General features: G+C 38.5%; 1 protein-coding gene across 7 annotated transcripts in view; it reads right to left on the minus strand.

Annotated features, from left to right (window-relative positions):
• LOC133211049 (uncharacterized protein KIAA2026-like) overlaps window positions 1-16,393 on the minus strand; it is a 38,557-nt gene extending 22,164 nt beyond the window's left edge. For 5 of the 7 annotated variants that reach the window (XR_009725090.1, XM_061351076.1, XM_061351072.1 and 2 more), the window contains exons 1-3: window positions 15,594-16,392; window positions 13,092-13,292; window positions 4,228-5,651 (exon numbers count right to left, since the gene is read on the minus strand). Coding sequence is in view for 5 of the 7 variants with exons in the window: in XM_061351076.1 (XP_061207060.1) it covers window positions 4,228-5,651; window positions 13,092-13,292; window positions 15,594-16,195 (2,227 nt within the window). In the remaining 2 variants the exon portion in view is untranslated. Of the gene's footprint in view, window positions 1-3,532; window positions 3,787-4,227; window positions 5,652-13,091; window positions 13,293-15,593 lie in introns of those variants that run through there. The other 2 variants (XM_061351073.1, XR_009725091.1) reach the window with 2 other exon arrangements.
• Window positions 16,394-17,738: the final 1,345 nt, after the last annotated feature.

Below are 17,738 nucleotides of genomic sequence, written 5' to 3' on the forward strand. Positions count from 1 at the left end.
AGAGATTCAACTTACACTTCAACCTCTGCTTCAGGACACCATAGTTATTTCAAGCAGTCTCTGGCTGTTTTAAACAGTCCTCCTATTTTCTCAACCCTACAGATGTTCTGAATTTCATCCAATCACTGTTTCAAGCATGCAACCACAGAATTCTCATGCTTTTGTATCATATCTTGCACTGCAGTCTTTGTTGTACTCCATGATTTACTTCAGCATAGCTGTCATATTCCAGATCCAAAAAGCCCCCCATCACTGTCACAATCTAATTCAATGACTTATAGCCTAATTTATCTAACACTTAAAATTAATGTGTAGCATGAAACTTGTTCACAGAATTACTCTTTCTCATTCTGTCTTTTCACTATACTCAGTACTCTATCACTGGCACAGTATGCTGCCACAGTAATAACCATGACCTTGTTTCGAAGTCACAGATGGAATACACTGATTGCATCTTCCTTTTCATAACTTGTAAGAAATGCTCATTGATGTGGCTGTGTTCTCCAGTCAGTTTTGCTCAAAATAGTTACAGGAAGTTTTCAGCTAAAGAAAACACACAATCAGTCTATATCCATGAACAGTATCTTTTGAATACCTCCGCTACAGCAAGCAGGAGTGTACAAATTATCTCAACAAGAACATGAACTGTGACTAAAAATCAAACTTAGCTGCCTTGAGGAACCAACAGCCAAGCTTTAAAAAAAAAAAAAAAAAATAGAACAGGAAAGGTACTATTTTACATTCCTAATGCTCTCTTCTACCTCCTGTACTTTTAAAGAACATTGTAAAGAGTGATTATGGCTATGATCACATTTAAATCTAATGTTTTTGTGAATTCAGAACAAGTTTTACCAAATCCCTTTCTCTGTTCTACATTATAAGCGTAACTTTAAGCAGAAGATAAAACTGCAGAACAGCCTTGAGAAATACTACTTAGCATGAAACATTATGAAACATTACAGAATAATAAGGTATTGGTATGAATTCAATCCAATCCTGTCCATTTCAGCCTAACAGCTAGAGGACTAACAGACTTAACGAGCATAGGAAGAAAAGCTCTTTTCTTGTAATACTGCAAAGTCTCCGGAAAATTTTCTCCAGTGACGTCAAAACTTGCAATGAAACACTAGTCAGAATAAGAAGGGAAATGCCTGAACATGTATTAAGAGATAAAGGAAAAGAAAGTACCAAAAGAAATAGGTCCTTTCTTATCATGCCCAGGACAATGTCTGTCACCTGCAGATGAAAAGGAATGGTTTTATGCCCTCCACTTGAATAGAAAACATACCATCTGAGCATGACTAGCACAGACTATTAGATTCATCAGATCAAGTAGTTAGAGACACAGGAGAAGCAGAGAATCACAGGAACTTCCTTAATTTCTCACAGAACAGACACACGTCTCCATGTGCAGACAGGTTTGCAAAACTGCAAAAACCACCAGAATAGCCACTAGAAAACTGTTACTCTTTTCTGGCTTTCCACCTGCATTGACACATCTCCTTCCTGTCTAAAATCAACTGAATGGGACTAATGCTGTATCTGCAGTGGTCTCTAATGAAAATATAAATAGTTAAAACCAAGTTGAGATGATTAATGGCATCTGATACTGGTCTACAGATACATACTCTTACATACACTAATTATTTTCTATATTAAATTACATCTGGTAACGTTAAGCTTCTTAAGACACAATATGGAACTTGAAAAACAGGTTCCTGGCATTGTGTTGAAATTACTATTCAGTCATGTAAAAAATACAAATTAAAACTAAAATAACTACTGTTTTAATTCTCATGGTTTAGGGGTATGGAACACTAGCTTGTGTGTTCCATAAAATCTTTTGAAACATATTTGGTTCCTAAAATACATTCTAACAAAGCTCAGCATAAAGCACAAAGGACAATAATTGGATAAATAATCTCCACTAGCTTGTGTGTTCCATAAAATCTTTTGAAACATATTTGGTTCCTAAAATACATTCTAACAAAGCTCAGCATAAAGCACAAAGGACAATAATTGGATAAATAATCTCCACCAGTATGCTGTATCAGATCATCACTACATGAGCTGTAGTATTAAGATACTACAAAACCCAAACTTTTTTTAACACTTCAGACAACAAAGCTAACTTACTGCAAGAAATGGAGATCACGTAAGAGATACACAGGTCAATATATGCAAACCGAGATAATGAAAAGACAGGGATTTATTTTCACTTCAGTATCAATGCACCATCTGCAAGATACAAAACTGACTGAAGGATATTTATTTCTTGATTAAGTTTTATTAATAAGCTTAATTTCCACTGTGTTAGTTAAAAGACAAGAATACCAAACCAGAAGAACTGCCTGCATTTAGGTATGGCAATTAAGCACTACAGTTTCCACTAACTGTGCAGGATTAGGTCAGGGACCTACTCAAGACCAAAAATTCTTAACCACTACAGACTAAAAGTTAGAAATTAAAAATATGAGAATTTTCACTGTGATTATAAGATATATTTTGATTATAATTACAATCATGCTGTGATAGGCGTTTATGATGCATATCTGTAAGAATAAACTCCCACTGCCAGTATTTACAGTTCTTCTAAGAGCACTCAAAAATTTGTCTCTTCATTTCTAAAAACACAACATAGCTTTTAGCTACAAATATCTCCTGATGTGCTATTAAGCATATCAAGATAGAGGCAAATGGGCAACTTTTTTTAACTTTTGGATTTTTTTATGAAACACGCAAGAAAAGCCATTATCACAGTGAATGTTATCTCTATTAACTTCAAAGGCTACTTTCAAATACTGTCTGTTTTGAGAACAGTGGTTCAAAACAAAAATCTATTAAAAAATTACACATGCTGTTCTATGAGCACTGCTTCATTTATAGGAAGTACATTTTTAGGCATGTGAGGGTTACAACAAAGGCTAAGGCCAACTTTAACTACTATAACAAGAAAAAAAAAGTCACTTGGTCCCCATTTTTTTTTCCTAATAGTACTATAAATTAGAGAGCCCTTATTTTAAATTTAGGTTATTATTCATTTTGTGATTGTCTGATCTAAAAAATGGAAAGTGATACGTTTCCAGAGCTAACAGTGACAAAAGTGAATGTAAAATAAATTTCTTTTGCTGAATACTGCACCTATGAACTTCAACTGTAACTCTTAAAATTTATGTTTAGATATGGGCATTGAAAGTTTTTGGAGGGAGGAACTTGTGTTTTATATGGTAAGACACTTCTTCGAGTATTCTGCACAAATATTTGGGATCTAAACATTATTTCTTTTATTAGCTTTAAATTTCAATTGAATTTCTAGGTAAAATGCATTGGCATCAGACCTCCGAATTGCCTTACTGTTCAGAAGATGTTTTGTTACAGAGATGTCTGGTTTTGGCTCTGCTTTTATCTGAAATCCAGTATTTATCTGTCAGTCTACACTGTTCTGAAAATAAGCCTGTTGCTTCGAAAAGTATGTTTGAAGCAGTCAGCTGAAATCTAGCACAGACAGCTTAGCCCTTATGGTGTTTTACACAACATTAAAATACTACCTGACAATTGGAAGTGACTTAAGGACTTCCAACTTTATTCTTTTAAAAATATTTAAAAATTTTCCAGTGAGCTAACTGGAATTTGGATCATGTGTCACCTACCTGAAACATTTAACTAGATGCTGCCAACATCTGTAATGCAAAAGCCATCTGCATAAATTCTGTACCTCAGTTGTTGGACTAAGCAGAAATTTGATCAGGCCTGCAGTCAAAGCAGTACTATTTGGTGACTGGTGATCTAAGACTGCACAGTTCCAGGAGAAATTATTTTAGATTCATGATGTTTTGTAATTACTCTGCGTTTCTTTGTAATTTATATAAACTAACATTACCAGAAAGGGTAGAAATATTTCCACAATTGCTACAAGACAGCATAAAGCAACTTCAAGCTACACTCTCTGATGCTAACCACTCAGTCAGATTAATTTTCTTAAATAATTCTGTAACAAACTCTTCCAATGAGATATGTTCTGTAAAGATAAATTCTGCAAATGAATCATGGTTTAATCAGCTGATTAATCTATTTTACGTGCTTCTGTTATTGCAGTGGGAAACCTTTCCACTATCAGAAAAATCTAATCCACGAAGGCTGTCCTATTTCACAAAATAAAACATAAACTAATCAACTAACAAAATCCGTATCCTCCTAAATTTACTAACGGTAAAAATGCTAACTTACCAGATTTGTGCTTCTTGTGTTTTGCTTTCTTTTTAATTATGAACAACTTGTTCTGGATCTCAGTTTTGTAAGATTTGAATGGATGAAGATGAATCTCACGTTTTTTTTGCAAGTCATCAAGTTTTCTCTGTAGATTTTCGTTTAGAATATCCTTCAACTTCTTTTTTTTCTTTTTCTTCTTTTTTGCCCGCAACTTGTTTAGTTTCTCATTATTTCGCAGTGACTTCTCTAGCATTGTTTCTTTAGCAGATTCCTGGTAATTTACGTTGTCATTATGAGTGCCATTGACATGCATTTGGCAAGCTTTCAGTGTGTTCTCCTTGAATGGACTGATCTCAGCTTTTATTCTAGCCATTTCAGAAAAACTATGGCCATTCTCCACAGTCTTTATTTCTCCTGAACTAAGGTGACCACCCATACCAACAGTCTCTCCTGAACTACTCAAACTCCCCAAGTTCTCTTTATAGCAACCAGTTTTTTTGATGTCGCAGAATCCTGAGGGCTTGATGTCACAGTTAATCTCCTCTGTAGTGACTCTAAAGCTATCTAAGTGTGGGTTTTTTTCTGGACAGCTAACTATGGAATCCATAGTCTTCTCTGCTTCTGCCTTGGAATGATGTAGCAGCTCTTCTTTGCCACCAGAACTAACCTCCCCATTGCTCTTCCTCACATATTCACGTTTTACTTTTTCCAATTTAATACGTGACACTTTTCTAACTTTGATGGGAGGAGATGGGAATTCAGGAGCCTGAAAAGGCTTTTGTTTGTAAATCCGAACATCTGCACCACAGAACTGTGGAAAATGAACGTATGCATTCTCCAAGTAGTCATAACCAAGAATTACTTCTCTGCATTCATGTATAGGCTGACCTAGCACTGCATCCTGAACATCCTTCTGTGTTTCATACACAAAATCACAGAGACCTTTTAGCAGCCACACTTTTTGGTAGAATGGTAGCTCATGAAATGGTTTTGATTCCAAGGGATTAACCTCTCCAAGGACTTTGAAAAATTGGGGACACAATCCAAGTTTTTCTGCAGAGCTGTTAGGATTGTCAGTCTGCCCTACAACAGTATACCAGTGTCGTACTTTCTGTCTGAGTGCTGCTTCCCAAGTCCTGTAAGAAAGTGTAGGCCTACGATGTAACGTAGATCTGCGATGAGGAGGACTTAACAAAGAAGTCATTATTTTAGACAAAAAAGCATTACACTGAGGCATCAGAAGACAACGTTCCAATTCATAGAATACTATTTCCGGTAAATTTAAAATCTGTTGTGCTAAACAAAGAAAATGACCAATAGCTGGAATTTCCCACATTGTCTCCATCCTTGTAGGTGCTGCTTGAGCTAAAAGTGACTGTTCCCATTCTTCTATTTCTTTCTGACTAGCTTCTTCTGCTTCTTTTCTTTCTTGCTCTCTCAGCCTATTAAAAGAAAGTTTATGAAAACTGAGGAATCAGGAGAACAAAAAGAAACAGGAGAGAAAAAAATCAGACCCACAGCATGACAAATATACCTGTCCTGAAGTAATAAATAACAATACAGTTCAGTTTGTCTTACTTTGGATTACACAGTGCATCACTGCAACAAAATGGAAAATTATTACAGCCTTTTACTACTTCTACCACTAGTTTAAGAAAGGAAAAAGGTAAGAAAATATCTGGCATATATTGTTTATAAATATATGGTTTATATACTTTAAATAAATGGTTTATATACCTTTTTTTTTAAATGTACTCCTTTCCCCAATCACTTTTTGGCAGGATTTAGTATTTCCAACAAATAGCTGTATAAAAATGTCTGAAAACAAATTCCAGGTAAGACTCGCTTTCAAATGGTTGTGCTGCGGCTTGTGTCACCTACATTGTAACTAACTCCCTTAGTGCACAAGTGTACTGTCTAAGTGTTAAGTACTTCATTCACATATAAAAGCCTTTTCCCTCCCACCCACAGCCATGTTACTAGTTGATTTGCAATGGTGGTCAAAAAGGAAACAAGTATCAGAATGCACGAAGAATGTGATGGAAAATAACACCAGAAATAAAATGTCATTAATAAATGGTGTGCCCTCACCTGAAAAACTGTATTCAGTTCTGGTCCCCCTATCTAAAAAAAGGATAGAGCAGAAGTAGTGGGTATTCAGAGAAAGAAGTCATCAATAATCAGAGGCCTGTCAAAAACTTCTGAAAGATCTGGGAATCTACACATAACACTAGCAAGAGGAAACATGACAGCACTATACAAAAGTAATATGACAGAGTCGGTACTTCTGTTTACTTTTATTTGTAATATCACGACATTTAAAGGTAACAAGTTTAAGATGAAAAAAATACTTCCACTTTAGATAATTATTCATAGCTTACCGTCTAACTTAGCAGGACATACATTAATATGTTAATTTAGTTTCAAAGTGAAAAATAGGACATCTGCGAGAATCACAGGAATATCAAGGTTTACCAGTAACAGGAGGGATTCTTCTTTAATGCCTCAATGGTAAACTAACATTTTTGCCTCAAGGCATAACCAGATTCCAAAAGGTAGGATTAGGATACAGCTGTACTTAGAGGAAATTTTTTCTAGAGCCCTTTCAAAGTTTCTCATGTATTTTTCTCACATTCTTTTCTCTGAAGCTTCTGTCACTGACCACTGTTAGAAACAAACAACTGTGTACATCACTAATGTGACCTGTTGCTGGAATTTACATTTCCCAATTTCTAACCTCCAACTATATTACTTCATACAAAACTAGAAAATAAATGTCATGTATCCATTCAAAGCATCAGTGCTTTCCAAATTTAGCCAAATAATAATAGTATATTAAAATCTTTATTTTGAACATGAAGCTAATAGTGGCTTCTAGCATTAAGGATGTATATTTGAAGCATTAACTATGTATCTCAGTGCAAAAAATGTGACAAACCTAGCTTAGCTGACATTTTAGCATGGATGCAGGAGAAATATGCCATGACCACAAACTTAAAATTTACATCCTCTGTGTATGCAAAATGACACATAATACAGTAAGATTCCTCTGAATGTTTTACCTTATATAACTTAAATAAATGCCAAGGTATTTATTGCCATAATTTGAATAGAAATGTTTAACACCACATATACGCAACTTATTTTTTTATGTAACTACCAAATGCAGAAAAGCAGTTTCATGTAAAACATAAAAATGTAAAAATCAAACCAATCAGTAAATTTACAACTTCACTCTCTCAGTGCACCATTAATTTTACTGTATAATGGATGAGATCTCAAGACAAAACTCCAATCTGCAGTGCTAATTTAAAAACATACAATGAATGTGGTGTAATAACAAATGCCCATTTGCCATTCCAGATGAATAAACAGGTATATTCAACAACAGTGCTTGTATAAAGTGAGCATTTTTTTAATTCTGATTTTTGTTCTATTTCTATGTGTTAATACCGCACTAATTTATAAATAAATGTAACTTAAAAAAAATAGAAATAAATAAAGTGGGACAGAGGAAGAAACGATACGAATTCAAAATGAATTTCAAAGCACTCTCAAATCCCATTCCCTCCTTCCTGCTAACCATAAAACATATTTTCAAATAACCTGCTGCCTCCAAAAGGTGTGAATACTATTTAAGTAGTATGGAAATATGCTTAAATATGAATAGACAGTTGGATGGAACATTTGTAGAAACAATAACATTAGTATTATTTAATAATAACGCAAGCTGTAGATCTAAAAATACTGTCTTCACAAGCAGTTTCTACTTACCATCAATTAGTAATATAAATAAATGTAAAATTCTAAATGTGCTTCATAAAATGATAATCATTATACTATTTTAGAAATCTTTTTTTACAAGTAAAACATATCTTGTTCCACTTGCAAAAAGTTTGCCTTTTTTTTAAAAGCTGTCATTTTATCACAGTATCTGTAGTCATTCCACTCTCAGTAGCCATTCAAGAGAAAATATAAGTAATTGCACACTTTTACATCTTCCTTATTGAGGTCTTCCTATCAGCTGCCTATCTTTTCAAGGGCATAGCTTTTTCTGGGGCATTTGTTGTTGGTTTTCTTTTTTGAGGGGATGAAGTAGGGAGAGGAGGTGCAGCAAAGAAGAAAGTGCGGAGGGCAGAGGGAGGGGGAAGGAGAGAGAGAGAGAGAGAGAGAGAGAGAGAGAGAGAAACATCTGATATTTAGGAGGACAAATAACCTTACACTGAGAAGTTCTCTGGACAAGTATATTTGGCTTTTATGCTGACAGCAACTGTGAAAACCCTTTGTTCATACTTTTATTTACATTTATCAGGAACATGTTTCCAGGCACACATTTTGTTTACAATAATAACACAAGACTATCACAAGGTTTAAGGTCAAGCTGACATTTCCAGACTAACAAAGGACAAGCATACTCTTAAAAGAACGTGGATAAAACCTGACCTTAAAACTCAGCAGATGTGCCCAAGTAGAGATATCCCCTAGAACAGAGTCCATATAACTCCCCACTTGTAATTTTCTCTCTTTAGACAGCAGGCACTGTCTAAAGCCAGCTAACTCCTCACTTGCAACAACAGATTTCACTGGGAGGGCAGAAAAGACAAATACTAGATGGTACCTCCCCCCTGCCCCCAAAGTATCACTTCTGAACAACTATAGTATTGACTAATTTTTCACAGGTAAATGGTATGGTACTGGAACTTTGATGACAAGGTATAGAGAACTGCTTTAATTCTACAATACTTGTTTCTACTAAACTTTAAAATTATACTAGAAAGCTAAGTATAAAAATAGCAATATTATGCATTATTCTAAATTTGATCAAGTCGATGGTCAGAAGAAACTTAATTTGGAGACGCCCATGTGACCTTAATTCTTTACCTGTAATGCCTTACACTGCATTACAACATACGTTTTTTGCATACATTTTTCCATAGAACACACTTCATTCCATGCTCAGTTCCTCATAAAAGGCTAGACTGATTGTATACGCATACCTCATTTCACAATTTGGCAATTTAAATGACTAACTTACAGCCAGAATTGAGTTCTTTAAATGTTTCAGTGACCATGTCTGAAACTTATCCCAGAGTCACGTTTTCAGTGGTGGTAAAGACATAGTTTCACCTAGCATAATTTTCAACAATTCAAAGTTGTACAGACAGTTATTCCCACTGAAATCAACCAGTTAATTACCTAGCATTCACTGGTTGTTTAAAAAAATTCAGTAGGAAACTACCTCTATGTCTATAAATGCCTCTCAATAGGCAATCACTTCCAATTATATAACAATTCCACCATTATTGTTAACTAATACGGAAGTTAGTATGTCAGTATGTTACTTATTAACACATAATCAAGCAGCTGAGTAGAACCCCATGGAAATGTAGCTGATAACTGAAGTAAGATAGTCTATGTTCTGATAATTAGAACTGAAGGAAAAGAAATAACAAGACTGACAAGAAAAGTAAATCAGACGTCCTTATATACATATACGGGGGGGGGGGGGAAGTACTTCAGAAACTCTCCACTGCAAAACAGTGAAATTAGCTTTGCAAAGACATCTTCCAAATTTTTACATGTTGAGTCTACCATGATAAATGTATTAGTTGGGGGAGGTTATAACCACTAAATAAGGAAAAAATTGAAATCAATTATGTTCAGGACACATAAAAAGGACATGGAACTATTGGAACAAGTCCAGAGGAGGGCCACGAGGATGATCAGGGGACTGGAGCACCTCCCGTATGAAGACAGGCTGAGAAAGTTGGGGCTGTTCAGCCTGGAGAAGGCTGCATGGAGACCTCATAGCAGCCTTGCAGTATCTGAAGGGGGCTATAGGGATGCTGGGGATAGACTATTCATTAGGGACTGTAGTGACAGGACAAGGGGTAACGGTTAAAACTTAAACAGGGGAAGTTTAGACTGGATATAAGGAAGAAATTCTTTACTGTTAGGGTGGTGAGGCACTGGAATGGGCTGCCCAGGGAAGTTGTGAATGCTCCATCCTTGGTGGTGCTCAAGGCCAGGTTGGACAGAGCCTTGGGTAGCACGGTTTAGTTAAGGTGTCCCTGCCCACGGCAGGGTGGTTGGAACTAGATGATCTTAAGGTCCTCTCCAACCCTAACTATTCTATGGAATAGATTATGCAAGACGTAGATAAACTACAACGAAGAAGAAGAGAACCTCCTACAAAGAATACCTAGATAACAAAAAAAAAACCACACAAAACAACAACAAAACCAAAACCAAAAGGATTTGGAGTAGGATTTCCCTTAAGCTGATTAAAGAAAAGCTAAAAAATCACACCAAAATACACAGCTGAATAAAAGCATCTAAAATCAATTTCAACATTGGGTGGGGGGGGAGGGAAATAATCAGAAACTATTTTAAAGATTTCATTTACTGCGTTTCTTTCTGTTCATCATAAGACGGCAGTCCTTTACAAGGTATCTGTGTATCTAAAGCAAAGGATTAGATATTAACTTGGACTTCAACAGGCAATTTCTTTAGGTATCTGGCTAAGTTTTGTAAAAAGGCACTTATATTTGCAACCTTACTTGTTACATGGCTGAAAGCATGTAACTCCTACTCAGGCGACTAAGCAGTCTATAAACTAAAATAATTACTAGCTAGAAAGTAGATGTATGCTGAGTGGTCAGCTGGATGGTTAGGAAGTGAGCATTTTTGTATGTTCCTGATAACTCATCTGCAACTTGTGTAAACAGCAGGTGCTGCCTATCCAAACACAGCTGATGAGCAAGCACACAGGGAAATTACACCACAACACTGCACACAATTTTATGGGGAAAAACAGCAGCAGTGAAAGAGCAGAAGGAAGGCAAAGCTCAGTACAGTACAATTTAAAATCCTGAACAGTTTACAGACTCATTTGATGTGACCATCCCAGTCACTCATAACTATACCCTGACACAGGATATCCTGTATTATAGCAACAGATTTGGACACTCATTTTTTGACAACTTTGATGAAAGACCAACTAAAACAATATTAATAACCAATAGAATAATACGTATCCACTAAAGTAGTGCTTTAGTCCTGTGAATACATTTTATAGCATGAATTCTACTGGGATACATTAAAATATGAATTCTGCATTAACAATTTCTGGCCTGAAAAAGATGGGAGATAATTGTTCAGAATTGCATATTTAATCTTCTTTACAGGTTTAGTACAAGATTTAAACAGGTATAAATGCAATTCCAGTTCAGCAAACTTCTTTTTTGTTACAAAAAATGAAGAGTGGGTGAAAGCCACTTTTTAATAAAAATAGCTTCCCATCTTAGTGTTGTAAGTATATGCATTTATATATAAAACACTCTAAAAATGTGTATGTGCTGTCTGATATGATCTTCACTGGTGATGTATTACTAAGTAGGCCTCCCAATATCCAAGCTTTTTTCATAAAATACCTCTACAATGTACTTCTGGAACATCTGCATTGTGGTGAATTGGCAAACAACTGGTATAGAAAGGTTCAAGTTACTTTCAAAAATGTGGTGAATCCCACTAGGAAATAAGAAGGTATCTGAAGCATGATTATCTGAGGAGATCAACAAAATCAAAGAAATATTCAACCAGCTACCTGATGACACATTTTTATTGCTTCCTAATGAGTGCTATCGTTCAAAATTCCAGGGCATAAAGACACAAGCTAGTTGTGATCTTCTGTTATTGTGCAGAATTAACTACCTGGTGGTACCCATTGCACTGCAACTTTTGAGTATATCCAGATAAATGCATTTAACGGTTAATTACAACAGTTCTGCAGAAAAGTGCATGAACAAGATGTACAAAAGCAAAATTTTTATTTCATGAGGTAATATGTTCTCCTGACTCTATAGGTGAATTAAAATGTAATCAAAATGTCCTTTTTTTGTAACTGTTATGAAGTTCAGAAATCTAGAACACAGAACTGAGCACAAATAAAGAGAATTTTACCAGAGAAATAACAACCCTAATGATTTCTGATATTTTGCAAAGTATGAGGTGGTAATATGAATCAAAATTCACTCATTTCTACAGTAAAATAACTGATTAACACTCAAGTCAGCCAAAACTGCAGGTCTTCAAATCTGCTGAAAATGAAGACTACCTGCAAAGTGACAGTGAACTGGTTATAGTCGGGAAAACTCTACAAAACTGTAAACTTTGAAAAACGCTGATAAGATCTTGCTTCCTAAAACTAATAGTCTTACCATCATGCTTCATGTCCAGACACAGTCCCCCAAGCTATTGTTGAAGTATAGAAGCTTACAAGCTTTGCTTTCCCAAAGTAAACCATACCACAATCAACATTAAACACTGCCTAGAATTAATTACCTCCTAAATTCATGAAAACCTCAAAATCCCAGAGTTAATTACACACATTCTAAATTTATTACTGAGAGTTAAATGCCACATCAGTGAGATAACAGAAGTGGCAGCGGTAATTTGCTTCTGGCTGACAGTGAGGAAAGCAGTGGCAAGATCACAGAATTAGGCTGTAATTAAGCATTCTGGTAGTTTTTAATCTAATTGTTGCATGGAAAACAGTCCAAGAAGAGGTGTGATACACCATGACTGAGGTAACAGGAAATTGCTGCAGGTTCTTGCAGTTACTATTAGAAGTTTCATAATCCTAAAATAATAGCAGTCAATTTATTTTAAAGTTCACATGACTTCAGAAATTTTTCAAGAATGTGGTAGATCAAAAATTAATCTCTTGCTTTGTGGATGCACTGTATTGAAGTCCCAGTCATGAACTTCAGACAAAGAGCACAACATTTATTTGCCTAGAAAAGCCGTAAGGAGCTAGTCCCTGTAGAGAACTAGGAAGACATAATTATTTAAAAGTGAAACAAAACAGTTCTTCCTATTACCTCTTTTCCTCTTTTGCTCTCAGGTGTTCTTCTTGTCTTAGAACCTGAACCATCACAGATTCAAACATGCCTGTTGACAAGCCTACTACACTGCGAGGCATGGAACGACGTCTTGTTGAAATGCATGCTGCTCCTTTCTCATCTTCCAGCCCATAACATCCTCTAGATGTTACAGCTATTGAAGTTTTCTCTCTCAAATGCCTAGAAGAGCAAGCCAGTTCACAATTACAACTTCCCTTATCAACAGCACTTCAGTGCCTACACTACCAATCATATATCAAGCATATTTACTCAGAAAAAAAAGCAGTTACTTTTCACCTGCCATTTTTTCCACTTTGAAAGTTCCTTCAGAAATTCAAAAAATTAAAACCAACATGCTAACATGAGCTATATTTTCACATCTGTTAAAAACGGTGGATCTTTACCTCAAGTATGTAAATATTATTTGGAGATTTAACTTCCTATATTAATGTGTATAAAAAAAAAAGAAAATACTTCCACAAGACTTAAGAAACTATCATTTTTAGAAGACACCTAAAAATACTGGGCTGAGGGGGGGGAGTGCACTTACTGATTTGGGTCAGGGGGGCTGTGTGTTTAACAGCAGTTTAGTTTGTTAAAAGTTAAAAAAGATCAAAAAGTGTAACACTATTGATTTGCCTGTAAAGTTGTATCTTACAGTGTTCCAAAGTACTCTAGCAAAACTGGTATGAGAAGTAACACTCTATCACACCTCTGAAAACATGAGGTGAGGGGGTAAAAAAAGTCCAGCATCCATTCTAAAGTGATTCTTCTATGGTCTGCAGTATCTGAGTCATGCAACCAACCCCGAGTCACTTGATGGGGGGCTCACTGAGGATAATACTGCCCTAAAGAAACAAGAATAATTATTCCAAGTAGTTCTTGAATTCCATTTTACTAATAAAATTGTATATGTTAAACACTTCAAACAAGTCTGAACAAAAACTATGAAGGAATTTTGAGATTTCTAGAATCCTTAATCCTTTCTATATCTAGCTCTTAGAAACTTACAAAGTGAGTGTATACAGACAAAAAATATTTACAAATCTCTGAAGAGTTAGTATCAAAAATTCAGGATTGCTCTTTGCCTGCTTAATATTTCTTAATATTTATCTGAACAAAGACTGCATTTGTGAAAGAATGACAACAACTGAATTTAGTAAATACATATACTGTGATATGGTGATGCTACCTAAATTGACTTCACTTTCTTATGTAGTTTCTAATAAAAAGGCATCGAGCATTCTTAGGTCCTACTGAATTCAATCAGTAGGCATCTAATTCAACAAAGAGATCTCCACAAAATGCCTATCAATTCCATACAGTTGAGATGTTACAGTCAACACAACATACAAAGGGAACTTGGCACAAATCTTCAGGCTGCATCTGGTTAGCTATCCAGCAGTACTCTTAAGCCAGCAATTCTGACTTTTTTTTTTTTTAATCAAGTTTTACTCAAGCAAACTAGCAACATTCATGCTCTGTTAGATTCAGCTCCTTCCCTTCTAGTCCCACACTGTCCCAGAACTGCTGTTGAACAAAATCAGTTTCAAATATAGTGTTGCTACACCAACACGGAATACAGTTACTCCAGGTTATTGAGCTCGGCACCACACTTCTCAAGTGCTCCTACCACACACAAAGCAAGATCCTGTTTACCCGCTGGCGGCCAATACTGTGTAAGTAGCAAGTTGAAGGTTGATGGACGTGCACAGCTTTATGCACTTCTCAATACTGTTCCTTCTTCACCCTCTGCCTGTTAAACTCCTGAGAAACTGCATTTCAGTCATGATTTAAACTGAACTTTCTACAATATACCTTGACAGGTTTCCTTGCTTCAGCTGCTTTGGCTGATAAACAAGTTCCTGCCAGGGGCTTAAACATACCACAATTTCCATTTTGCCATTTAAAACTGTAACATGCCAAACATTATCTTTCATTTTATGATTATTAAAAAGAAAAAAAAACACACAAAGAACCTTGTTATTTTAAAGCAGATACTTTGGCTCAAGAATTTATTCCTACTCGTTTTAAAGACATTAAAAATTTCAGACTGTCGAAATCTTAATTTTGAAGAGCCAGATGCTTACGCAAAGTTTCGGTTTCACTTCCTTTTGACAGAACAAAACAAAGAAAAGAGCATTTGACATCTTGTCTAAACAAGTCTGCCTCCAGTTCTTCAAAACGCTTCTTTCGGAAGACTTTCTTTCAGAAAATCTTAATCCAGAAATGCTGAACACTTTTTTTTTTTTTTGGTATTTTCGGGTTTGGGATCTCCAAAGCAGATGGAATTGCATTTACATAGTTGCCAGCAGGAAACATTCCTCTTTGTGTAAGCATTGAGAGTTCAATGATTTTATTGTGGGGTGGTTTTTTTTTAACCCATGCAAATGGTATCTTTTACATAAAGAAACACACCCTCTTTTCATACTTTACGTAAACAACACGTGGTTGGCCCCCTTTCAGGCTTTCTACACCTACCGGGACAGCAGCGCCAGCTTCTGCTCCAGCATCATCTCTAGCTTCTGGGCCTGTTTGGAAAGCCAGTGATCTACACCATTCAGTCGGTAACAAGTCTCCAGCATTAGCCGGAAGTCACCCACGAAGTCCGCTATCCCCGTGTACTGCCCACTGGAAAATTTTTCTTCCATCTTTAACAACCACATTCCAGCTGGCGACTGCTGAAAGGAGTGAATGCTCTTACGACCCGAGAGGGAGCCAGCTCCTTCCCTGAAGGATGCCTGATCCTCAAGGGGCTTCAAAAACGGTGCTGTCAGAGGCCGGTACTTCTCCAGGAGAAACTCACGCAAGATGCGGTATCCCTGCTGCAGCTCGGGATTCAGGGCCTGCTCCCAGGAACAGCCGCCGCTTTTCCCTCCCTCCTCGTCTCCCTCCTTGTCCGGCTCCTCCTCCCCGCCAAGGCGGCTAACCGCGGGCCGATCCGCCGAGAGGTGTCCAGCCGCGGGGCCCGCGGGCTCTGCCGAGTCCATGTCTCCCACCCCGCTCACGCACGGGGCCTCGCCGGCTTCGGGGTGACTGCCGGCTTCGGGGTGACTACCGGCACGGGGCCGGCTCTTCAGCATCACTTAGGGACCGCCACGCTCCCCTCGGCCAGCCGGCGAATCGACATCGGGCTCACCTATGCGGAGAGACACTATTCAGTCCCTCACCACGCTCCCCCACGACGGCCTCAGCCCTGCCCCCAACTGCGGGAGGAGGGCGGGCCTCGGGTGCCGGGGCGGAGGCAGCTGCCGGCCGCCAGCTTAGCCCGCCTCTCCCTGCCGCCTGCCTCCCCGCGCCTCCAGCCGACGCACCCAGGCCTGCGGGCGGCCCCGCCCGCGCGGGGACCGCGCCCTCGCCTGCAGAGGCCGCCTCCACCGGTGGACACCCGCGCATCCCGCTCCTGTCCCCTTCCCTGCCCGCCCCACCCCCCCCCCCCCCGCCATGACGGGGCTTCCCTCCTCCACTCGCCCGCGGCCTCCTCCTGAAGGGAGGCGCAGAGGCCGGCCGGACGGTGCCGTGTCTGCGCGGGGGATGCTCCGCTCCTCTCCCGTCCCTTCCCGTCCTCTCCTCGCCTCGAGTGCAGCCCAGCCCAGCAGCAGCGATTGGGCTGGCAGCGGGGCCACCTAACGGTCGGCCGGAGGGGGGAAGGGGGAGCAGGTCGAGAGAAAGGAACGCTGCGCCTCACCTAACGCGCGTGCGCCCGTCCGGCTGCGCGCGGCCGGGCTTGGGCGCCAGGTGAGCTGGCGTCATCAGAGGGCGCCAGGCGCGGGGCGGGGCGGGGCGTGTCGCGGGTGTGTGAGGGAGCATGGGAAGGGACGGTGGCGGTATGGAGCTGTCATGGTCGGGGTTGCTATTTCACATGGTGGTGCTGGTGCATCGCGGCCGCCATCGGCCTCGCCAAGGCACGAGCAGCCCATCGCTCTTACGCGATAGGTGAAAGAGTCTCCCTAGGAACACCCACGTAACGGTTTTCCCGAACGTTAAAGGTGTTGCATTGAAGACTTTCGGTGGTTAATGTGAGGAAGTTTGCGAGAGCGCTCTGTTCTACCGCCTGAAGCGCTTACCCGAGGAGTTACGGGTTTCTGAGGAAAGGTACTGAAAACTGCGGTGAGCCATCCGGGGGGTGCACCTGCAGTCCTTTCAGATTTCCTCTTCAGCACCCTGCAGCCCTGATCACCGTTACAGCGACATACTGAGGAGCGTTGCGGGGCTCCATGTGTTAGAAAAAAGAGTGAAATTTTACGTTGAAATGATTATATAGAGTAATAGAAATGATTATATCTGAGAAGTTTTCGAATCAAAAGTAGACTTCTGTGTATTAGAAAAATGTTGTAACTTTGCTGTTCTGTATTTTAGTTACTCTATAACCAAAAATATCACAATGGTAGCCTTAGCAGTAGAAACTAACATAACCACAAGAAGAACACGGGATGTCTGGCCTAAGACTAATTTAAAACAAGGAACTGTGCGTCTTGATAATACAGATGTTTATAATCTTTGTATTGCTTAAAAGGAAACTCTGTCTAGAAATAGGAACTATATATCTTAAGCAGCAGGAAAATTTGTAATCTCTGCAATATTGATAGCTTTGCGAAATCATTGCAACATAGAAGCAGCAAAGTG

This window comes from Neopsephotus bourkii, unplaced genomic scaffold, assembly GCF_033783945.1.
Source record: "Neopsephotus bourkii isolate Nb327-2 ecotype Australia unplaced genomic scaffold, CSIRO-AGI_Nbou_v1 NB_550, whole genome shotgun sequence".
Taxonomy (NCBI): domain Eukaryota; kingdom Metazoa; phylum Chordata; class Aves; order Psittaciformes; family Psittacidae; genus Neopsephotus; species Neopsephotus bourkii.